Below are 23299 nucleotides of genomic sequence, written 5' to 3'. Positions count from 1 at the left end.
GGAAATGCTTATAATCAGTGAAATTGTATCACGTATGTTGCCAGTGGGGATAAGAAAGAAAGGTAGATATAAAAAAAATTTATCTTTAAAATAAAATCTCAGAAAAGAGTAAATATTGTATAATAGTTTATATAAAACAGTAACATATATAACACATAATAATGCATATATATTAAACATTACAATAACCTCTAAAATATACACAATACCTAAATGAGAACTAAGATATTTTCACCTCCTTGATCCATTCAAATTCTAAAATTCCATCATGTGCAAATACTAATGCAAAGATGTGAGTGCCATTCTAACAGCAAACGGCTCAGTTTTAATCACGTTGAAGAGCTTCGGGAAAATACAATTGGAGACAGTTGATCTTATACATAAATCTGCTTGAGGTGGCTTAAACACATAGGATTTTAAAATGTACAGCTTTTTTCTAAAGCTTTTGTTAGTTTTCAGCTTTATTAGTTGCCCCCTATTGTAAATGACCTTGAAAGAAGAGCTCAGGAAGAACACTGTAATTCTAGGTGGGCAGCTTTTACACCCTGATTTCTCTTGCCATTATTTTCCTTGTCTATACGAGCTTTGATGACTTACATTCTGCACTATTCAAAAATGTATTTTAACAATTGGCAAACCAATCAATAGTTTCGTTGTTAAATTTTGTCATCACATTAGAGATGCACAAAGTTGCTTGGAAAGGGTTTCAGTCAGTTTTTATAAAGAAGCCTTCATAGTCTTAAAATTTCTTTCCAAGAAAATAATCCCTTAGTGCTTTTGAAATGAAAAATATGGCAATATGAAAAACTGTTCATCTTTAGATCCATATATATTTCGCAATGATGTGAAAACAGCTTAGGGGCTCATCTTTCTGTTCTCACTGTCACCACCTCGTGTGTCTCCTCAACACTCGTTGCCTGAGTTACGAGCTCGTCAGACTCCCACACCTCTAGTTTTTTACCACTACTGTTCACCCAGGGAGATGCCAGAAGGATTTTCCTGTGACACTGCTTTCATAATGCTTTGGCCTAAGTGAAAACAGCCAATGGTTTCTTAGAATCCATCATGTCAAGCCCATAGCACTTTGATTGGTTTTTGAAGCCTTTGGTCAAATCCCCCAACTAAAAATATCCAACTTGCTTTTCAAACGCTCTTCAATATGCCTTTCGTTCCTCACTATTCAACCAAATCAAAACCATCTTTCAAGCCTTGAGTGCAGTCCTACCTTTGCCACTAAGTTTTATAAACTACCCAAAACAGATTACTCTAAGCTTTTCCAGCTAAGAATTCCTACGGGCTCCATGGCCAGTGGAACTGAGTTTAGCACTTCTCTTGGTCTCTAATTGCTTCGTGTCTCAGTCTAATCGTTTCATACCTATTTATGTTTTTTTCTGTAGTTTATAAGCTCCTGAAGGGCAGTGATTACATGTCATCGTCATTTGAGCCCTTTCAAACATTTAGACAATGGTGAGCATTTAAAAGGTACTCTGTGATGAATGGCATTCTAGACACATGATAGCTCAAAATAAGAATTGAAGAGCTTCCTTGTTGCTCAAAGAAATTAATAGATCCCAATAAAGATGCCTTTTCCAACTTTATTAGACTTCTATTGGGACTCTATAGTACATCAAACTCTGGCTCCTGGAATCCCGCCAGAGATCCAAGCATTGAAACAGAGTTCTTAAAACAAATTTAATCTCCAAATCTACTTTTTCAAGACCACACTGACTTAAAAAAATGAATTTAATATAGCTTTAGTGTCAGAATCAACATCAACTAGACCTATGCTGTCCAATATAGTAGCCACTAGGTACCTGTGGCTCCTTTAAGTGTAAAGTAATTAAAATGTAATAAAATAAAAATTAGTCCTTCAATCATACGAACCACATTTAAAGTGCTCAATAGCCAATGACTACGGTTATTGGACAGCATGGATATCAGAAAAGCCATCACCACAGAAAGATCTCTTGGACGGTGTTGAAGGCTAGTCAAAGCTGCACCAAGATGCGTTATTTGTTGGAGTAGCTTTTTACTTAAAGCACAAAATGCTAGGACAAAGACTGTGAGTAAGGAAAGAAGATGTCCACCTCAGAAAGTGGTCTGAGAGGTAATGCGAAGGGCCACCATCCTGTGAAAAACCCTGTTAGACTCTCCTTGCCAAGAGCTAGAACGGCAAATTAGAGCTTCATTCAGGCCACACAGGACCCCTCCAAAGTGTTAAAAGTTCCAAGGGAAATACTGTGTTGAAAGGAAAACACCTAAGTCCAGTTTTGACAGTTTTGTTTGGTGCGGAGAGCAGAAAGGACTTTGGATGAGCCGAAACTCCTGGTAGGGAAAGAGGAAAGCACAGTGGAGGAAGGGCCTAGAAAGTGGTATATTTCACATCTGTGACTAGGTCCAACCCTGAGCATGTCATTTGAGGATGGAGTGACTGCCATGGATGGCAAATCTGGGAAAACCCCAGACACATATATATTGAAGTTGCACAAGCATTTTTTTTAAAGAGTGAATGGCGTATTGACAGCATCCTAGGAATCCTAAGATGGCAAATTCTAAGGGGGGAAAGGGTTTTGAGACTTAAACTATATAATTAAATATCTCATTATTCCTCCTATAACCCAACTCCATTCACACTGTGAGGAAGCACAGAGAACAACACTGGTAGTTTATCTACTGTACCTGCTCTTCCACTCCTTCTTTGTGAAGAGGGGTTGCCTATAAAGGCATGACCTGGATGCCATATTGATTTATGAACTGGGTCTGGGGAAGGCTTAGCCCCAAAGCGGAACTGGCATATGGTTTTTCAAGGTGACTACTTTGAAGTACACGTCACTATTCAGATTTACACATTTAGTATTTTTGTTAGAAAAGCCATATTCTATTTTATGAAGTCGTAGTTAATAGGATAATGACACAGGGGAATGAAATCTGAAAAACAGGGGCAACAGTGCTGACTTTCCTGCCACTGCTAATGCTGCGAACCAGTTCTCCCCTCTTGGCCACCCAGCTGGCTGCCAGTTCTTAGAACTCTATACAGGACCATGGCATTAGGCTCTGGGCTTCATTCTCCAAAAACTCCTGTGGGGTTTCTTTAGACTCTCCCTTTTTTCCCCCTTGATGTTCACGATTAACAGCAAAACCTTCCTGTGAAGTCACTCAAGTTAGAGATACATCCCCAAATGATTTAGATAAGTGATAATACGGAACACTTTCCTATCAGAAACAATATAATGAGCAAGCTAATCAGTTTGTTCATTTTGAACACGATAGCACTGTTCAGTGACTTACGAAAATGACAGTAGACTGAGCTGGACTGTTAATTGATTGAACAACGGAAACCAAAGAGTGCTAATTAAAAGTCACTGTTAACCTGGGAGAGAGTGTTATGTCAGGGTAAAAAGCTCTGTCCTTGGCCACATACTATTGAAAATATTTTTCACTACTTGAGCTATAGACAAATTATTAAGTTTTTAGATGACACAAAAATCAGAAGGAAAAGATTTTATAAGTCAGTGTGTCTCAAGCATGGAATGCTTGTTAAAAATAACAGACCCCTGGGGTCTGTCCCAGTGGCGCAGCGATTAAGTTCACACTTTCCGATTTGGCTGGGGGTTCGACGGTTCGGATCCCTGGTGTGGGCCTGCACACAGCTTGTCAAGCCATGCTGTGCCAGACATCCCACATATAAAGCAGAGGAAGATGGGCGAGGATGTTAGCTCAGGGCCAGTCTTCCTCAGCAAAAAGATGTTAGTTCAGAGCTAATCTTTCTCAAAAAAATAAAAAATAAAAAAAAATAACAGACCCCTGGACTACCTGGGTAGGGGCTGGGAATTAAATTTTTGCTACTTTTTCACTAAATTTCGGAAGTGTAGATAAAATATTCCCGCTAAATTTGAGAAGTGTAGATAGAACATTAGAAGATTCAGAGTGACAAGTCTAATTTCAAACTTTAATGAAGATAAATTTTGATCGCCAGATTATATTTCCAAATAAAAATAAAAATTTTCTTCTTGCTTTCCTATTAGACAAATTTTTTAGAATTTGAGAGGGGAATATAGGGGAGAAGCCAAATTTAATAGCAGTTCCTATTCAGAAGATGTGGGATCTTGCTTGTGTGAGAGATCCCGCCCTCGATGAGAGGTGGCACCTTTTCAGATATATTTTTATCTGGAAGCTAGTGAGACAGTTTGGCTTTGTGACAGGGCATTCAGTCTCAAATAGCATTTAGGACTTTGGGTTATAAATATGAGTGATCAAACACGTAATTGATCGATTAGGATTTTACAGGACTTATGGAGAACATTTTCCATAGCTAAAAACTTATTCCTAGTTTCAGAATGTCTGTTATTACAATTTAAAACTTTTGGCATTAAATTAGAACTTGCGCTCCCTGTGCCCCTCGCTCCCCACCACAAATCGGTAAGCAGATTCTTACCACAGAAATGGAGTTGGTAAGCAGTGCTCCGTCCTGGCCCAGCATGTTGGAGATGGTGATTTCAGGTAGGTCCATATTTTGTGGATGAAATGGTAGCAGGCCATTATGGTTCATTGGGTGACACAGAGAGTGGTAACCAGGTTCGACTTCATTCAGATGCACCAGCGAGTGGTCGGGGAGGGAAGGAGGAGTGATGGGCGGAATGTTAAAGTCTTCACTTTCCAGGCTTGGACCAGGGTAGGACTGAAAAGACAACAGTGACAGTTTGCAAATGATCATCCCCAACTTCTTTCTCATCGTGAACAAATACACATGCCCCCTTCAGATATTGTCACAGGCAGCATTATGGATTTGGCAAAGACGTTTCAAACAGGCAGATTATCCTGCTGTGATTTCACTATTAGGCATGGAAGAAAATTGCCTCAAAGGCATATCTGCTTCTCGTATAAAGAGTGCTTCCATTAGGCAGTTGTATTTTTCCAAGAAGCTGAACTCAAACAGATTTCTAAGGTCCCATTAAAATTTTCCAGAGTTTTAATCTAGCTGAATACCTTTTTCATGGAAATTGTGGAGAAGGAAGGCAATTTATAAAATTAATGTTCGATCAAACATGTTTCATAGGCTTCTCTACTGTTCAGATCACGAGATGTAACAAAACGAATTCCAGAAGTTCTGGGGCAATTGCTTTGGGTTTTGAAAAGCTACATGCTCACAACTGACAAAAGAAAAATAATTAGAAAAGAAGTAACTTAAGCATGTTGCATAAGTGTGGTTGCACGGATAGTTTGATACATGAAAAAAATATTGCTAAAAGCTATTTTTGGGGCTGGCCCAGTGGTGTAGCCGTTAAGTCCATGTGCTCTGCTTCAGCGGCCCCGGGTTCCCAGTTTAGATCCTGGGTGTGGACCTACTCAGCACTCATCAAGCCATGCTGTGGCAGCATCCCACATAGAAGAACCAGAAGGACTTAGATAGAACTAGGATATACAACTATGTACTGGGGCTTTGGGGAAGGGGAAAAAAAAAAAAAGAGGAAGTTTGGCAATAGATGTTAGCTCAGGGCCAATCTTCCTCACCAAAAGAAAAAAGCTACTTTTATCATGAAGATGATATCATCAAAATAAAAATGCACATTGCTTTCTTGATTTTTGACTGTTCACATTTATTTGACTTTCCCCTAAAAGCTAACAACTAATATGGTAGTCATTTAAATTCAGTTCAGCCAATTTTGAAAGGTATTTTGCCTCTCAAAATACTGAAACATTTTAATATTCAAAAAATTTATAATATCAATATTATTGTAATTTAGGAATAGAAGTCAATCAGTAAAATAAATACCAACACACATGGGGCTTTTCCGTTTAGAAAGTGGCTTTAGATAAAACAGGAAGGGAGGGAGCAAAGAAGGAAAGAAAGATTATATGAGGACATTCCTGTTTAAAAATGGAATGTGGCAAACATTGAAAAAATGAGGAATGAATAAAATATTGTTACCAATTAATATCAAGACACAGCGACATTTAGCAGTCCTTTATAGAGCAGGTGTTATAATACGAAGGAAACAATTTGGGTCCGGATAATTCTTGCAAGCCTATCTTTCAAATTAAGTGAGTCTTCATAGCGTTTAAGGCAGTGGATAACAAGGACTCGTTTGTCTAACAGCACAGCGCCTGCTGAAGTGTGCAGGATTGGAAATGAGCAGGCAGAGGGTTGGAGCCAAAGAAAGTAGTGTAAGGTATTCACTGGCTGTTCAGCCAATAAGCTTCAAGCTCCTGCGTCCAAGTGCCTGGGGTTATTTTTTCCAGATGGCGTCTATTTGTCTAACAGAAAGAAAATCTTCAAGTTGCGCTTGCTAAATGTTGTACAAGTTCCGATGTATTCGTTTAGGCACTGTCAGAAGACATGATTAAATGAAAAGCTCCCTGGAACATCTGGAATGGAGACCTGGTCACATAGAGGCATGTGCAGATTAGACACTGGGGTACATGAAGGAAAGATGTGTCTCATCTCCGCAGATAATTTTCCTTAAATATCTAACGTTCTGCTATAAAAAAGATCACCAGCTCTAAAAGTTCAATCATCAGTTACCAAATTTTCCCGTTTACAGTAAGTATCTCTTATCTGAAAAATTTATTAGTGCTTTGAGTCAAAATTACAAGTTTGATTAAATTCTCACTTGCCTGATGTATTTTAGATGAGTCTACAGATCTAAACCATCAGTTCCTGGTACAAGCATTCACATAAGAAGAAGCATAAAAGATGCGAAATGGGGAGGTGAGAGAGAGGGCAAGCACGTTTATTAATGCTGATTTCACAGAAACACTGGCTTGAGTCCTTTGACTACGTTGTCTTCATTTAATCTCTACAATAACCTTTTGTGTCGCTATTATTACCCTGTTTTCCTGAAGAGAAAATTGAGACTCAGAAACTAAAAAACTTTCACTTCGCTGGTAAACAGTCAACTCAGTACATACGAAGGATGGATATGCGAAGGAGGAAGGCATTTTTATTCCCGTGAGACTTACATAAGTAGTTTAATTGCTACTATTTTATTAGGTTGAATGATACAAAGTTGCCAATATCCAACTGTTTTTGATCAACAGAATATCATAATTTAAGAATTAGTATTAGCATTAGTATTAGGTGTCTCCTTGTCCCAAATTCCACCCCAATGCCCACCCCACTAAAACCAAGTATTTACGTGAGCACAAGAATTCATAATTTGTCTTTTTGTCAACATTTCAAAGGCTGAACATGTTGATACATATCTTTTAAGAAATTAATTGGTGTCTATTTGAAACTCTCCTGAATAAGGTACAAGTAATGACAGTGATAAAGGAGAAAGATGTTTTTAATTTTATAAACGCCAATTAAACCTCTGAAATACTCAGGGATAGTCTACTTATGGTATACCATTACTTTACATTCTAGAGTTTCTTCAGTAGTTAAATCTTAATTTGTGATGGTTTAAAGGAAAGTCTAATTGGTATCACTTTACATTCAGTGATAACAATTGTAGGGCAATTTAACTAAGCTACATGGTTTATTTTCATGTAATTACACATTAACGTTATTTAATCCATGCACTTATATCCCCAAACCACAGATACTACAACTTAGCCCGTAATGGGGAGTAATGCGGATCAACAATTTTAACAACATAAGGTTATTTAGTCATTTCTGTTCTCTGCATTAGAAGTCATGATATGGTTATTTGCCATGACCCTATTACGGTGTAATTGATGCCATATAAAAGTATCGTGGTAATTGTATAAATGTCAAAATGTCACAGATCTTAAAAAAACTTCAATGTCAGACTAATTACTAATATTTTTTTATGTGGAAATGAATTAGCTAATTCCTCAACATTGATATCTATGACATGACATCTTTATTCTGATTTTTAAAAATTTAATAGGAATAAGTTTGACTTAAAAATAATAAGTTATATATTAGGACAATTTTCAGTTTTGGGGGGGATGTATTACAATAGGATATGATTCAATATTTTCCCTATTCCCCACATAGCTGCCTGGTTAGAATCGGTGTTCAGGGTTTGTTGAACGAATTAACAAATTAATCACTAAACGAATGCATATGTGAATGAATGGACGCTAAAACGACTCTTTAAAGGCATGAAGTTTGTGAACATACCACTATTATTCCATAGGCTTGAATAAATATCCTGTGTTCTCAAAACCTTGCACTGGCCAGTCAACAACATGGTATGTAACATTAATCTCTCAGCATGCCAGGAAGCCAAAAATAGCCCGTTAGAGATGTAAAGGCTTAAGTAGCCTGAGAAAGGCTGGGGCAGGCTAGTTTGGTGTCCCTCTCTGGCTGTTGATCTGTCCCCCTGAAGTGGCTTGCCTGTACCATCCCATAGTGACGCCGAGGTCCCACAGGATTTATAAGGGTGAGTTTGGGGCCCCTTAACTCTCAGAAGTTGTTGGAACCTAATGCCCACTGCAGGTGGAACATCAGCTAAGGACCCGGTGGAAGCCTGGGTTCCACATCAGGATCCCTTGGGAACATCAGGTCTGATGCCAGGCCAGCAGCAAGGGCCTTTTAGACAAGTGGGCAGAGAGGGCAAGACAGGACACTGATCACCGAAACAGGGACACAGGTGATGAGACATGGTGCAGAGTAGTCAGGGAAGGCTTCAGTTAAGGCCATCCCTGGGCGACACAGTGCAGTGGACCTGCTGTACTTGTCTAGTGACTCAGAGTCCTTTTCTGACTTGGGTTTATTTTCCTCCTTCAAGTCCTGGTGAAGCCAGGAGTTTAAAGGGTTTTTCATTCTCCAACTCCCTTGAGACAAAAGATCATTTGATCCTTTCAAGACCCCTGCATATCTTCATGAGACACAGGGCTACGATTTTTTTAGCCTGAGTTAGAGACCACCAAGGAGTCAATCCCATGTTCTCTGAGGATCTGTGAAGCTGGGTTCCAGTGTAAAATGCTGGAGGTGGGGCCTTCCAAGGTGGCATCATCTTCCTTATCACCTTTTATAGTGCCTTTTACCCTTCCTAGTCTAGAGATCAGAATCTGATCAGCAGTCTAAGCCATACAGCTTCCCTCCTCCCCAAGGAATGATAAAAGTCAACGGTCACCATCTACACAAATGGAAAGGACGTATTCAGGGATAGTGGTACGAAATTCAAGCCAATATTTTAAATTTTATCTTGGATCTTCACCATGTGAAAGAAAGGTTCATAAGAAACAAGGAAGCATGCAAAGTGGTCTGCTATAAACCAGAGCCAGTCTGCATGATCCAAAGAACTCAAAATTATATTACTGCTACTCAACCAGATTCTCCCTGATGTTCAGCTACTCACTGGTCCCAGACACAGGAGAGTCTCATCATATTGCTGGTGCTGGGGTATGCCAGAGGGCTGCTCTATCTTAGTGCGGGAGGCTCTGTGCATCCCTGTGCGTGCAGGGAGCAGGAGCCAAGTGTCATGGAATGTGGGTCAGAGGGGGCTGTACTGTCACGAGGCTTGGCTAATTCTGGAATACATATGAACTTTTCAAGGCCACCAGGGCACTGTTGGAAGCATTAAAATAGTAATTTCAAAATATCATCATCCTCAAGAGAGTATTTCTATGGTTCTAAATATTAGATTCAGTGACTATTTCAAGTCATTTTCTTAAAGTCTTACCAGTGGTATTTTGCATATTTAGCTTATAAAGTGCTACACCTTTCTCTGATGACAGGAGAGAGGTTTTGGTCCAGTTGAGAGGACTCGTAATGATTCCTTCAGTGACTGGTAAGAACGGCCACAGAACGTGCTGGAAAGAATCGAGGCTCTGGAGTCCAGAGACCGTGCCCCAGAGACGGGGACTGTAGCCAGGTTCTCTGAAGCATTTATTAGTGTGGACTCTGGGGCAAGCTTCTCACTCCTGTGAGCCTCAGTTTCAGAACCTTCTTCATGGGGTTCTTACGAGCATTGAAAACAAAAATGTAACATAGGTAAATGTCTGCCATGTAGAAAGTTCTTGATAAATGGCAGCTTCAGCATAGCTATGGTTATTGTTAACTGGGTTTATATATGCCATGGATTGGGTCATGTCCAAGAAAACAAACAACAATAAACAGTATGGGAGAGGACTGAGACATCATTATAAACGAATTTCAGTATATTTGCCATTGATCACACCTGCCAAGTGTAGCCGCATTCATACATAATGTAGTCATTTAATTGTTCCCCATTAACAGCTAAGAGAAAGTTTAACCTTTATGCTAATGGGATTAAATTGTACTTTTGAAATTAAAGAATAAAAAGATAGTGGGAAATGGTGAACAGGTGAAGGATGCTGAAGAGCTCAGATGATAATGACAGTGCATAGTGCCACAATTCTGCTTTTTCAGAGAACTCCGCCGGCAGGCCTGCAACCCAGGCTCATCAGTTCCTGACTGTTCCACTCCCAGTGACCAAGTAAAATAAGAATGAATTTGGCAACCAGAATTTCAGCATCTGAGTTTGCAACAAAAGCTATACTTTCTAACATACTCTCTTGTGTCCTAGAAAGGCTGCCTTTCCTGGGAGATTCTTGGCAGGGAGATCAAATTGCTAATCAGGTGGATTGTTTTTGAGACAAGAGACTAAGTTAGGACAGTAACAGAGGATGCTTCCGATCTGTTTTGATTGATCTATTTGGAAGCTTTTCCAGCCATCTGACTGAAGCCATTGTCCTTCGCCAGGTCCAACCTTCTCCAGCATCCCCATTTCAGTGAAAAAGGAATGGAAACTTCTCACTTGATTTCTGGAAGATCTCATTCCCCCTGTCTGTTTAATTACATACTCACATTCCTTTTTAATCATATTGCTTTCCATATTCCATGACCTGGGTATCCTGTTTACATTATTTTCTCCTCCTGCAATCCACATTTCCTTTTGCTAGAACCTGCTCTTATTTTTTTATTCTTATTCTACATTATTACATCTGGAAGTGGGATTTTTCTTTTGACTGCAGAAAATTCAGGTTTCATACTGTCTAGATAGAGTGTTAATACATGTGACCAGGAACAAATAATGGCAAATCTCCTCTAGACTTTGCCTATTCTTTCCTTCTTAAAATCTAGTTTCTCCCATAAACAGGCCTTGTGTTTGTGGGTCTCTGTCCACATATTGCAATCATTATACAGAGCACTCAATCTTTGGTGGAAAGAAGTCCCATAACTCAGAAGAATTCAAAAGATATCATCTTGTACATATCTCTAAATTATGTGATGGCTTCATGCAATCATGCATACACTAAAAATATGGCTATGGTTATAACATTGTAAAATATGTTTCTCATATAGCTCTTTATTTGAAGGATGAATAGCTCTGCCATCGAATGTATACAGAATGCCTTAATTTTTAATCTGTAACATAATTCCTAAAAGTTTAGGATAGAAAAATGCCAATGTTTAAAGATGTTTCATCTTCTATTATTGAAAATTCTTGTTGCATGATTTAAATAACTGAATAGAAAGCAAACTGAGGAGTTCATTAGAAAAATGATAAACGACTTCTATATGTTTTCAGAAGTTAAGATATTGCATGTAATGGTGGTTTCTTTCAAAAGAGTTTAAACAGCATCAACATTATTTCCAATTTCTTTTGAGAAGACTTTCAGAAGTAAGTATTTTTCAGATTCTTTTGTCTCTGCATGAACAAGGGTTGATAGCTTGAGACTATAATGTATTACTGTGAAAAGCTTTGGTCTGTTACATAAATCATCTTAACACTCAGCAAGAATTGTCCAACAGTGCCATTCATGTGCTCCAGCCAATGATCCTGCAAACAATTTTTCTGTCTTTCTTCACATGCTAGACAATAGCAATAAATCATCTTCATTTAAAAACACACAATGTACTAATTTTTCAAGCAACAGTTATCAAAATGCAATTTCTGGTAGAAAGTACAACATTAATTTTGTTTGTGCTCGTTGATTTTAACCTGTGTTAAGTAAAAGGCAAGAGCGTCTCATTCGCCACGGAAGCTTTTGTTGTGTACCTACTAAGAGCAAGGCATCCTGCAAAGTGAGATTTGAGAAGCAAAGAACTATAAAACACAGTTTTCTATAAAGGAAGTAAATTAGAGGAGATATAAGAACTTAGGCTCCCAATAAAGACCATGTTGCAGTGTCGAGCTAAGTGATATCAGAGTGTAAACAAAAGAGGAATTATTCAAAGCTGGGATGATGAAGGGATTGTTATAAGCAGATTTAACCTGATAACAGGGCCTGAAGATCAGACACTTCTGCTGAGATGCAGTAAGTGATCAAGAGAGGATCACAAAACCAACAAATGAGCGAGTCCAGACAATACAGCAAGGCGAGGGCTTCAATCTCCAAGAAAACTTCAAAAGCAAGATTGGTCTCACCGATCAAAACAAACTTTGGGGTACTGGGCCCAATGCAAGCCACTGTTGGAACTGGTTTCTATTGGATTATGGGCTTTCATAATTGAAAAACCAGTGTGCAAAACCTGAGTGAGACTAGAAAGCAGAGTTGACTCGAGGCTGCCGCAGAAAATGCCTGACACTGGCTCTTCCGGAGGGCCAGGATCGGGCGAGATTTGACCCCACCGATAGGCTGAAGCTTTGAGGATTGCGGGGCACCGGGGCAGTGAGGCAAGCTCTCCCAGATCAGTGGTGTGTGGGGCAGGGTAGCCCAATCCTCTCCTGGGAATCACGGCTGGTGCTAGAGCCATCTCTCCTCGGACTTCCAGAAAAGTCTTTAGCACTTACATATAGGCATTTCTCCTGTTGTAATTCATTTATGGTACTGGAATGGAGAAGAGATCTGTTTCCCTTCAGTATTGTTTGGGGCCTACATGAACCTTCGAGCTGTATTTTTAGGGGACATTTTAAAACCAGGTGTTGTGTGTGGTTGTCATAAGGGCCTCCCCTTTGGCTAAAAAAAACCCAACTTTCTGGGAAACAAATAATGTACTCCCCCTACAACCCACAACCCACACTCAGATGCCCAGAGAGAGCAGATCGAAGTGGAGGAGCTACTTCTGAAACCCTAGTGGGGGCCCAAGGATGCTCTTCTTGTAATAGGTCATCAGTCCATTTTCAGTGTTTAAAGGGGAGAATGAACACATTTAAATTTCTTTGTTTAGCATACAATTATATGTACAGATGCAGGCTATACTTTTTTCAGTTTTCCAGATGTTTTCAGTTTTCACATTGAGTTCATATATTGTGAGATTCAGTTCTACATTTTTTTTGCTTTATTTTATAAATAATCCATGTTAACTGGAAAAAAATATGTACATGAAAAAAACTCACTCAATCCAACCGCTCAGGAAAAAAAAAAACCAACCCACTATTAAAATGTGTATCATTCAAGATTCTTTTTAGTCTACATTTGCTATTTTGGTTTTGTTTTTAATAATAAAACCCCAATCACAGAGCTCTGATTTTGGAGCTAAAAATGCTACATGCAAATCTCAGCTCATCTCTAAGTAGATATGGTTACTCAATTCCTCCAAACCTCAGTTTCCAAATCTGTAAAATAAGGATGATAATAGCATTCAATGTAGTAAGGGTATAGCAGGATTACATGAGATAACATAAATAATTAGAGTAACATACTGGCTCACAAAAGCAATCAATAAATTTTAGCAACAGTATTGTCATCATTATTATATCATCATATAATTTGATCTGATCACTTAAAATGGATAGTGAATAATTTTCCATGCCAATAAATATCATCCACATTATAGTTTAAATGGCTACATATTATATCACTGTGTGCATTTTCTACAATTTATTCCATTGCTTCCCGACATTTAGGGTGTTTCAGATTTTTATGTTATGAACCACACTGTGATGAATAACCTCACGCACTTTTTTCCTTAGGACAATGTTCTAGAGTTCTATACTAATGCTCAAATGGAATTACAGAATGCTCGCTCGCTGGAGAGAAGACCTCAGAGACGATGCCCCCTTCTCCGCAAACAAGGAACACTGAGGCCCAAAGAGGGTCAATGATTTGCTCATACTTAGAGAACTAGTTGGGCAGAGGAGAAAGCCATGGCATCATTATATAGATTTTTTTACATTTAATAATTGAATAAAATGCATTGGGTTTTAATAGACTATTTTAAAACATATTCAGCCTTTGAGCTTTAATAAATTGTCTTTTTTTAAAAACCTGTGTTAAATTGATTTTTGCTTACGGTCAGATTCTGTTTGCTAAATCATATGCAGGCAGCAAGCACGAAGTTGAGCATTCAGTGTTGGCCTCTTTTTAGATGTACATATTTTACATATAAACTTAAAAATACATGTTCTATGTGTTTATGGCCATTCCTTCCATTTTTGTCTGTTGTGCAGAAGTCAGTAAATATTGGGGATGTAAGCTCAAATTCTTCACAGAGAAGCCAGATCAGCAGAGGCGGAGAGCTAAGCAGATGGCCTATGCTCTCAGTTTGGCTCCCCCCGCAGTCAAGGGGGCCAGAAAAAGGAAAGAAAGGCTCCTGTTTCTACTCATCGCACTCTGATAGGCAACTCGTGCTCTTTGGATCTTTTACCAGAAAACAATTGCAAGAGGATCCCTAGATATTTGAGGATTGTCTCACTTGTTAAACTCTTTGCTAGAAAGGAAGCTGATGCTGAAGACAGGGACATGGAAGGAAAACAAGTTGAACAACTGGAGACAATTTCCTCAGTTTAATGAAGATGGAACCCCTCATCCTTCAGTTCCTCAGAAGTGGGATCCCTGGGGAGGATCAGGGGGAGGGGTGAGACGTCTTCTGCAGAAAGACCTCCTGGACTTCGTTTACTTTCTGGGAGAGAAAAAGAAACGTCCCGAGGATGGGCAAAGAGTCCTGGGCCAGGACAAGAAAAGCAGTAGGAATATGGAGGAAATGGGGTAGCAGTGGTGGCAAAGGCACAGAAGATGCTGGAAAAGAGGGGAAAGAAGGAGCTCAGCTCTGGAGGAACGCAGGTAGGGACAGCAAACAAACACTTCGCCTTGATGCAGCTTTTATGTGGGTCTGAACAAATATGAAAGATGAAATCAAGTGTGAAATTGCTGCTTTGGTAGGTAAACGATGGTCAAATATCTGCAATTTCATTTGGTTCAACCCAACATTTTTCAGAGAATTCCTACACACGTACACTACGGTTATCTCAGTACTAACGAGGATTGAGGTTAGCATGTTCACAGTTTGACCTTAAAGGTCTAAAATAAGATGAAGCCTAGCTGACCAAGGATGGAGTGTGATTCGGGCATTAGGCCTTTCCAGGTCAGGATCTTAGCTCCAATAGTTGCTACCTTTTTGATGTTCCACCAGTCACTCTACCTCTCTCATCCTCCTGAACTGTTCTAAGGATTAAAGGAGATAATGTACGCAAACCTTTGCTTAATTCCTTGTCTGACATGAGTAGCTGCCAACAGATAGCTAGTATTATGATGATGGATCTAATTCATTCATTACCTTGTGGGTAGGAGAGCGCTAACCTCAACTTCCAGCCAAGCAGAAGCTTCCTACTAGAGCTTAGCATCATCTTGACCAGCAAGGAGTTTAACTGAAGTCAGAGCAGAAGGAATAAACGGCTTCATCCTCAGTACAGATGAATCCAGGCTTCCCTGAGGGCAACTTGTATACTGGGCTGCTGGTCCTGCCCCATCCCTGCAATCCTATGACAGGCCCCAACTCCCATTCCTCCAAAGCCACTCTGCTTTGTGTGTTGGGAAAATAACATCTCACAGTAGGCTTAGTTCTTCTTGAAGGAGGGCCTTTTTCTGAACTGCTAGGAGGCCCAGTGACATGAAGAGAAGCCTTCATTATTGGTCTCCAATGGTGACCATCAGACCTCTTGCGAGTTTCAGACTAGGCTATTCCATGTGAAAAACCTGATGCTAGGACTAAGAAGTCACTTGTTGAACTCTGCTAGCAACAGGATCAATGATCATAATTTATAAATAGCAAAGAATGGGTGGAGAGCATTTTCCAAGACAACCCCCAATTAATTTCAAACCATTAGGGTTATAGTTGCAAATTTTTATATCCAAACTGCGAAATAACATAGATCAGAAAAAAACACAGGAGAAAGCGAGAAAGGAGAAAAAAAAAAAAAAGGGATATAGATAAAGATTAAACCGAAACCCTCTTTGTATTTCTGGGAAGTCTAGCTAAGTCTGCTCCAAAACCGAGGAACTGAAAGTGCAAAAGGAAACTTGACACTTTTTTAAAGGTGTCTGGGGTAGCAGATGAGGATATGAAGAAGGAGGTCTCAGAAGAGATATGGGTGGGTGGAAAATACCTCAGCTTTTCCAAGCCTCAATATTCTTATACTAAAAATGGGCAAGATGGCTTTCATTTGATATATTGGCATATTTAAGTTTAGCGTTTGCTTAGAACAATCTTTAAGTGTCTTGGATATGGAGTTGGCATAGACAGATGACATCATTCAACATATTACTATTCTTAACTTGAAACACTATATCTATTTTTTAGACATTCTTTAGCAACAGGTTTATTATAACAAGGGCCAGAAAAGAAAATCTAGCATGTTATAAATTGCAAAATTTAACAGGAAGGATCAGTTAGCTTTTCAGAACTGTTCACGTCCTAAAGCAAAAACTCTTCAAAATACAATTTTGAACAAGCCAAAGGGCTGCTTTCTAAATGTTTCAAATGCAACTCCATAATGGGTCAGGCTGAGTACTGGAATAGCAACACCTTTTCCCAGTGCCTACACGTCTTGGTGTCATTTGACAGTTGCCCATTGAGCAAACCATCCTCCAAGTGGAGCTTGACGCTTTTTGGAAATCTGTTTTTACCACTAATGCTGTTCCATTCAGATGTTTTCATAATTTTTATCACTGAAATTCATTTCCCTGATGCTTGAAAAAACATACTCTTAGACAATGATAATAAAATTCTTGAGCATACTCAGCAACAAACATTCATTTTCTGAAATAAAAAATGAGTCTTATATTCACAAATCCCACAGCTTGGAAATGTATATGATACACAACATTTAGCATGTCAGCAGGCTCATTAGTGTCAATGAGTAGGAACTGGAAATCAGTAGACGGTGTGTTCTATACATGTTGATGTCTTAAAGTGTTCCTAAAATAGCTCTCTTAGAGAGGTTGATATAAAACACCTCTACTGGACGAATGAATTTCAGTTTAAATTTTAGGGTCTACTTTAAATTTTTGTAAGGAATTCATATGTCTCATGTACCTAATCATTTATAGCTAACAGAATCAATACCCAACTAAAAATAATAATGATAAATAATACGGGATAAAAAATCTTCTAAAATTCAACCATATCAAAGCGTAAAATAATCAAGAAAATACGCAGAAAGACTGATGTGTTTGACTATGAGGAGCCCTAAGATATATATTTGTATGATGCCTCTATTTAGTATCCATATAGCTATTAAGACATTTTTATAAACTGTAAGAAACATGTGAGCTATTTCAAGATATAATTCTGAAAAACAGACTTCCATGTAAGAAGCCAATTTAGGAAGAAAACAACATAAACAATAGTAACTTGTGTGCTCAAGTGAAGCATCTTTTTAATTTTGAGTAATGAAGATGTCAAGCCAAATGCTAGAGTAGTTTAACTTAATTAGGTGGCCTATTTTTCCAGGCATCCTTTCATTTCCCATTGAAAACTCAGCCTCTATGCAAGGCAACAAGAGCAATTTTGTCTGTAATGAATACCTCCGGGACTGCGCAGAATAATCATTTGAATGTTATGCTGAAGACTGGTTTGAGTAACTAGTTTGGGCCTGTTAAGATGCCAGACTTTGTTGGACTAACTAGATTACTCAAAGCATGGCAGCTTTGCCATTTTATTGGGTCAATGGTCAAAAAGTCAAGTTGACTTTACTCTTGAAATTTCTGCCAAAAGGAAACCAATCTAAAAGTAATTGGTCTAATTTATAGTTCAAATTTATGTCAGGATCATGGAAATGTTATGGCCCATAAGAGATTTTTTCCAAAAATGCTCTTAAATATTATACTTTCTAGGACCTTTTGTCATACTCATTTACTCTCTAACCTAGAGAATTTTCTCATTAGGAAAACACGTAATTAAAAATATAGATTAGTCATTACTGTGTTTGCAAATCGCGAAACATTATAATTCTAACAGCAGATTTAAGAGAGAATATTGTACAAAGGATCTTGGAGAGTCCTATTGGTTCCACTGCCATCGTATTGCTCATGACAAATAGCAATATGATACCATTGTAAGAATAACTGCCTATTATTATCTACTTTATTATCACATTAATTCTTTGAATCTTGTACTTGAAATTATTCTCTGAGGAGAAGAGAGTGCTGGGGACTTTTCTTAATGTATTGAGGCATTGACACCCAGATGGAAGGATGCTACTGGAATGGAATGGGCAGGGCCAGATTTGCCAAAAGTCTGCAGTGCAGGGCTGAAAAATCATTGCAAGTAGAAGACTCAAAGAATTAATGTGATAAAAAAAAGGTACACAAAATATTTTAATGCATTTACTCATCTTTTAACAAATAATATTGCATAATTCTGATGTATCAGAAATTATTCAAGACACAGGGGATCCAGAGAGAAATAAGAGCGAATCCTACCATCAAGAGCTCACAGTCAGAACAAGACAAGGAAATTGGTACCAGTTCTAGTACGCTACAAGCCACAGAAGGGCAAATATGCACCTCAGTAACTCCAGTTGGACACTGGAGAGGCACAGAGGTGCGTAAGTAAGGGGGGAAAGATGGATCATTCAGCAACAGTGAGAGGAGAAATGAAAAGGTGGAAGTGAGATAAGACAAGACAAGCTAATGAGAAACTGTGAGGCCCAGAACTCAGGCAGTAATTATGTAGAAGGAAAAAAGGAGACAGATTCAAAAGTTATGAACAAAGTAGAATCAACACTATCTGAAATTAACTCAGAGCTGAGGGAGAAGGGAGATTCTCCAAGTCTCTGTGTTGGGTGACTGGGTAGGTGGTGTTAACTCTTATGACTACAGGCAATAAAGGAAAAAAAGGATATTTGAGGACTGAGGGAATAGGTGGGAGGTGATGAATTTCAATTTGTTGAATTGACTGGTTAAGTCTGAGCCGCTGTCAGGGACAGGTGCCCAGTGGAGTTAGAAATCAAACCTGAAACTCACATGAGAGAGCTACCCTAGATGTACAGATGCTCTTCATCTTTTAGATTCAAAATGTATGGTATGAAATGTATGTCAAATGCTTAGTTGTACGATTCTAGGAAAAAATATTATTGTTCTATTTTATCGCTGTTACTTTTTCATCTTGAGATTTGAGGGGCCAGGTAAGACAGAATTCCAGTGGGAGAAGAGAAAAGAAGCAGAGAGAAATATGACCACAACCAGAAAATAACCTAAAATAGGATCTCAGGTCAGGACATTTAATATTTAGGGTTTACCATGATGCTTAGAATTGATGACAAAAATTAGTTCAAGCTTAAAGGATAAATGTTCCTGGGAAGAAGGAAGGAAAAAAGAAAGGAGGAAGGGAAGGAGAGAAGGAAGCAAGGGAGTAGGGATGGAAACCAACCAGAAGGACACGGGTTAGGGGGTAAAGGCCAAGGCCAGGAAGAAAGTGATTTATTGAAAATATGGTCCAATCAAGAAATCGAAGCTTCTCCATGACCCAACACTAGAAAATCTTCTGATTCCCCCTAACAAGTAATAATAATTTATTGTATAAAAAAAAACAGTCCTTCTCCACCTTTTTCACACAGTACCCAAACTGAGGCATGCGCGAGAAGTAAAGAGTTCCTACGTCCAGAGCACTGGTAAAAAATGTTGCCAGTGTGAGTGGAAAGCCTGGAATGAACAGGTAGCATGGAAAATGATATTCTGGAAAGTGCCATAGAAGAAGAGAAAATGAGAAAAAGTAATGGCACATATGCAAAGCTAAAAGTAAAGAAATAACCTTCGTGCCATAGAAAGTTCTGCTCAAGAGAATCAGGCTCCTCTTCTGTTTCCTTTGATGTGTTTAATCCAAACATACATGTATATCTTGAGCAAAATCACCTATAAGGAACTACAGAAGGTGCCATAATTCTAGGGGCTGGAGAAAGGGGCTTAGTTTTTTAGGGAAAGAGAAGGATCACCTAGCATATGAACCTGTGTGGGTCTGGGAGATTCCGGAGAGGAGTCAGAGCTCGGGGGGGAAGCCCACTCCCCATCTACCTTATTATTGTGTGCTCTGGTATACTGGTCAATGAAACATGGCAAGTTAAGAATAAGAAAGGAATGATTTTACGATGGAGTGTTGGCTACTCTTCATGTCTGGCTTTCCTTTAATTAGCCCACTCACAGTTTCCCACAAACCATGCAGGAGAGAACCTGCAAGTTCATAAGATATCAAGCAATGTGGGCCCCCTTAACCAGGGCCTGGAAACACGAAGAAATCTTGCACTGCATGGTTCAAATTTTATCCAGAGTCAAAAAAACAGTTAAATGATGTTTAAATTAAAGCACTGAGTGGCCAGCACACTTATAGCTATTATAAGAGAAAATAGTCAATATTCCAAGAATGGAGGCAGGGAGAAGTGGAAATGTCATGGGTTTTTATTACATACTTGTCAGGCTTATTATGGGGTGGTATATTCAATTTAAAAGCTGCCTATCAATTACATAGTTATATGCAAAAAAATTTAAGGATTTGTATACACTAGCTTAAGAGGTATAGAATGTACGCAGTAGATAGAGCCAAAGAGCCCTTTGGGACTGTCTGAAAGAATACCATTAATTTTTACAGTGTACTTTCATTTCTGGAGCCATTCCAGCATTGGCTTTCTATAAAAATCATTTCAAGTTTAGAATTATGCTATTTGCTTGCAGCAACATCACAGGAGCAGTAGTGCACCATATGTTGCTACTTAGCAACTTAGTGTATAAGTCCCAAAGCATGTACTGATTTGAAAATTGAACAGGAATTATAATTGTTGAGTGATGCTATGAGGCAAGTTGTCTTGGATTACTAAACTATGCAGATGTTTGATGTTATGTAGGAAAAGGAACAAAACTATTTTTTTTTCCCTATAGGATGACTAAAACCTTATTTATGGTTGCCGAAAGGGGTAAATTGATTAAAATTCCCCAAAAGAATACCAGGTAAGGAATTCTAGAACACACTATACTATAGTAAACAAAAGGAACATTAAATGTAAAATTTAGCTAAGGCCATTCAACTTAGGTAATTTGTGAAGTTTATCCCCCCCCTTATTATCTTGCATTAGTCTAATTTTTTAAATAGCATATTCTAAAAACATTTCCATATGTGCTACATTATTAAAAAGTACTTTGCTTCTGGCACACAAACCTGCCATATCTTTACAAAGCACACGAGGTAACGGAGTTCTTGACTCCTTCAGAAATTATCACTGGTATTTAAAACATTCTTAGTAACTCCTGACTGAAATATTAAGAACAATAATGTTAGTTGTTTGATTTGAGCCAGGGCTTAATATTATCCATTCTACTTGAATTTTAAAATCTAAGGAGCCAAGTTGTTATGATGTATATGCTTTGAATTTCCAGTCCTTTATCCAAAAGTCTTTAAGATGGGCATAATGATTCTCTGAAAGGGAGCAGCTGCTTTATAACAGCAATCATTTATTGAGTTTGTATTTCTACTGTTTCAAACAAATTCAATTAGCCCTTACACTTCAAAACCCTAAAGGCACCAAAGAGATAATACCGGGGTGCCTTAATCTAATAGTAATACTAAACTTGTCAGTACAGTTTTGGGATTGATGGTTAGAAGAAAATTAATAGTAACATTTTTCATTTTTTAATCAAACAGTCCTATTCAGAACTACCTATGGATCTTGGAGGCTACTTAGCTGAATGAATTTAGTTAAGTAAGAATTCTAAATGCAAAGCTCAGCCTTCCAAAGGCATTCTGAGACTGATCAACTCAGCGGTATAGAAGGAAATGTGGTCCGGATCTTTGAACCCAATGATGACCTTCTCGTCTGAACAATATAGTGTCGTTTCCAGAATGTCTGCCAGAGAAGACAGTGATCATAATGACTTCTAAATGCAAAGTTCACGGAGAGGCGGGCCTGCCTCTGTTTTGAGTTAAGCACGAGACATTTTGCTCTTAGAGAAATTTCAAAGCTTCACAAAGTGCACCCCTAACATATACATTAGACTTAATTCACTGACAACCACCGTAAAGGAAAATGGAAGTTTGATTTTTGTTCCCTGTTCCCCCACCCCATCCAGTTCTCAAGTCTATTTGGGCCGATATGTGGGCATTGAAATCTAGTACGTTAGAGTTTACGCCATAGTTACTGAGAGATGAAACTCCCAGTGACCACGATTTTACTATTCCAGAAAAAAATACGTTCAAGCACACAAACGCTCCTATGAATTCTCCCTCACTTTCATTTATTTATTTTTGCTTACAATGTTCTTATATATTATGTTATACTGGCACCCTAGGGAAGTTATAATTTTGTTTTAAAAGCCTTGGCTGGATTAAAGGGCCTGGTCTTAAGTATCTAAAAATAAACAGCCCAGCACTCACTTTTATAAATGTAACCGTTTACATTTTCATTGGACTTTTGCTGTCACTTCTCATGATTAAATACTTTGTCACCCACTCCCAGTGAAATGGATACAAATGTGCCCTTGAAAGGTTTCAATCATATCATGCGTTTTGGCTTGAAAAGTACCCACCCAGTAGATGCTGAAGCAGCCACAGAGCGCGCACCGGCCACGTGATTTGGGGTATAAACAGAACATTTTATTGAAAACTGCCCCAATAGTTGATAATGAAAGTGATTTGGGACATGTGCAGCTTATAATGATTAACTTGTCTACAGTCAGAAGCACAAATAACCTGCACCTGTAAAGACTTTATTTCCTAAAGGTAAAACAACTGTTTAGGAAAGCTCATGCTGGCAAAACAGCTGCTTGCCGTTCTGGAGAAGAAACAAGGTAGTATCTTTCAACAAATGCCAACGCGGGTGTTTTATCAGCTCTATCTCATTAACTGGAAACAAGGCTTAAATGCTTTGTTTATAAATTATGATTATTCCTGATTGCGGCAGTTACTGATAGTGCTACTCATTTGCAATGCAACTCTTTGAATTTGTTTAATTACAATTTGAAACAAGGCAGAGAAGATTAATTAACCCACCTGGCTGGCTGGCACATAGTCCTGGCTCGGCTCTGTCATGCTCATATACATGTTCTCACCGTCAAACTGCGAATGAAATAATAGTAAACATTCAGCAATCTCGACTGTGTGCATGTTTGTTGTTGCTTCTTTTTTTTTTTTTTCACCACCAAGCTGGAAAACGGTAGCCATAAAAAAAATACTGTGGTTGGGATACGGAAAAACTGTCCTAGCAAGTGAGCC

The 23299-nt window shown here is 38.6% G+C and overlaps 1 protein-coding gene across 4 annotated transcripts in view; it reads right to left on the bottom strand.

Moving 5' to 3' along the window:
• TOX (thymocyte selection associated high mobility group box) overlaps window positions 1–23299 on the bottom strand; it is a 291760-nt gene that overhangs the window by 118581 nt on the left and 149880 nt on the right. For 3 of the 4 annotated variants that reach the window (XM_023648557.2, XM_070221517.1, XM_005613105.4), the window contains exons 2-3: window positions 23078–23143; window positions 4436–4678 (exon numbers count right to left, since the gene is read on the bottom strand). In XM_023648557.2, coding sequence (XP_023504325.1) covers window positions 4436–4678; window positions 23078–23143 — 309 coding nt within the window. The remainder of the gene's footprint in view (window positions 1–4435; window positions 4679–23077; window positions 23144–23299) is intronic. The other variant, XM_023648558.2, reaches the window with a different exon arrangement.

This window comes from Equus caballus, chromosome 9, assembly GCF_041296265.1.
Source record: "Equus caballus isolate H_3958 breed thoroughbred chromosome 9, TB-T2T, whole genome shotgun sequence".
Taxonomy (NCBI): Eukaryota; Metazoa; Chordata; class Mammalia; order Perissodactyla; family Equidae; genus Equus; species Equus caballus.
The sequence above is the reverse complement of the archived record's forward strand: the minus strand, read 5'-3'. Positions and strand labels throughout refer to the sequence as shown.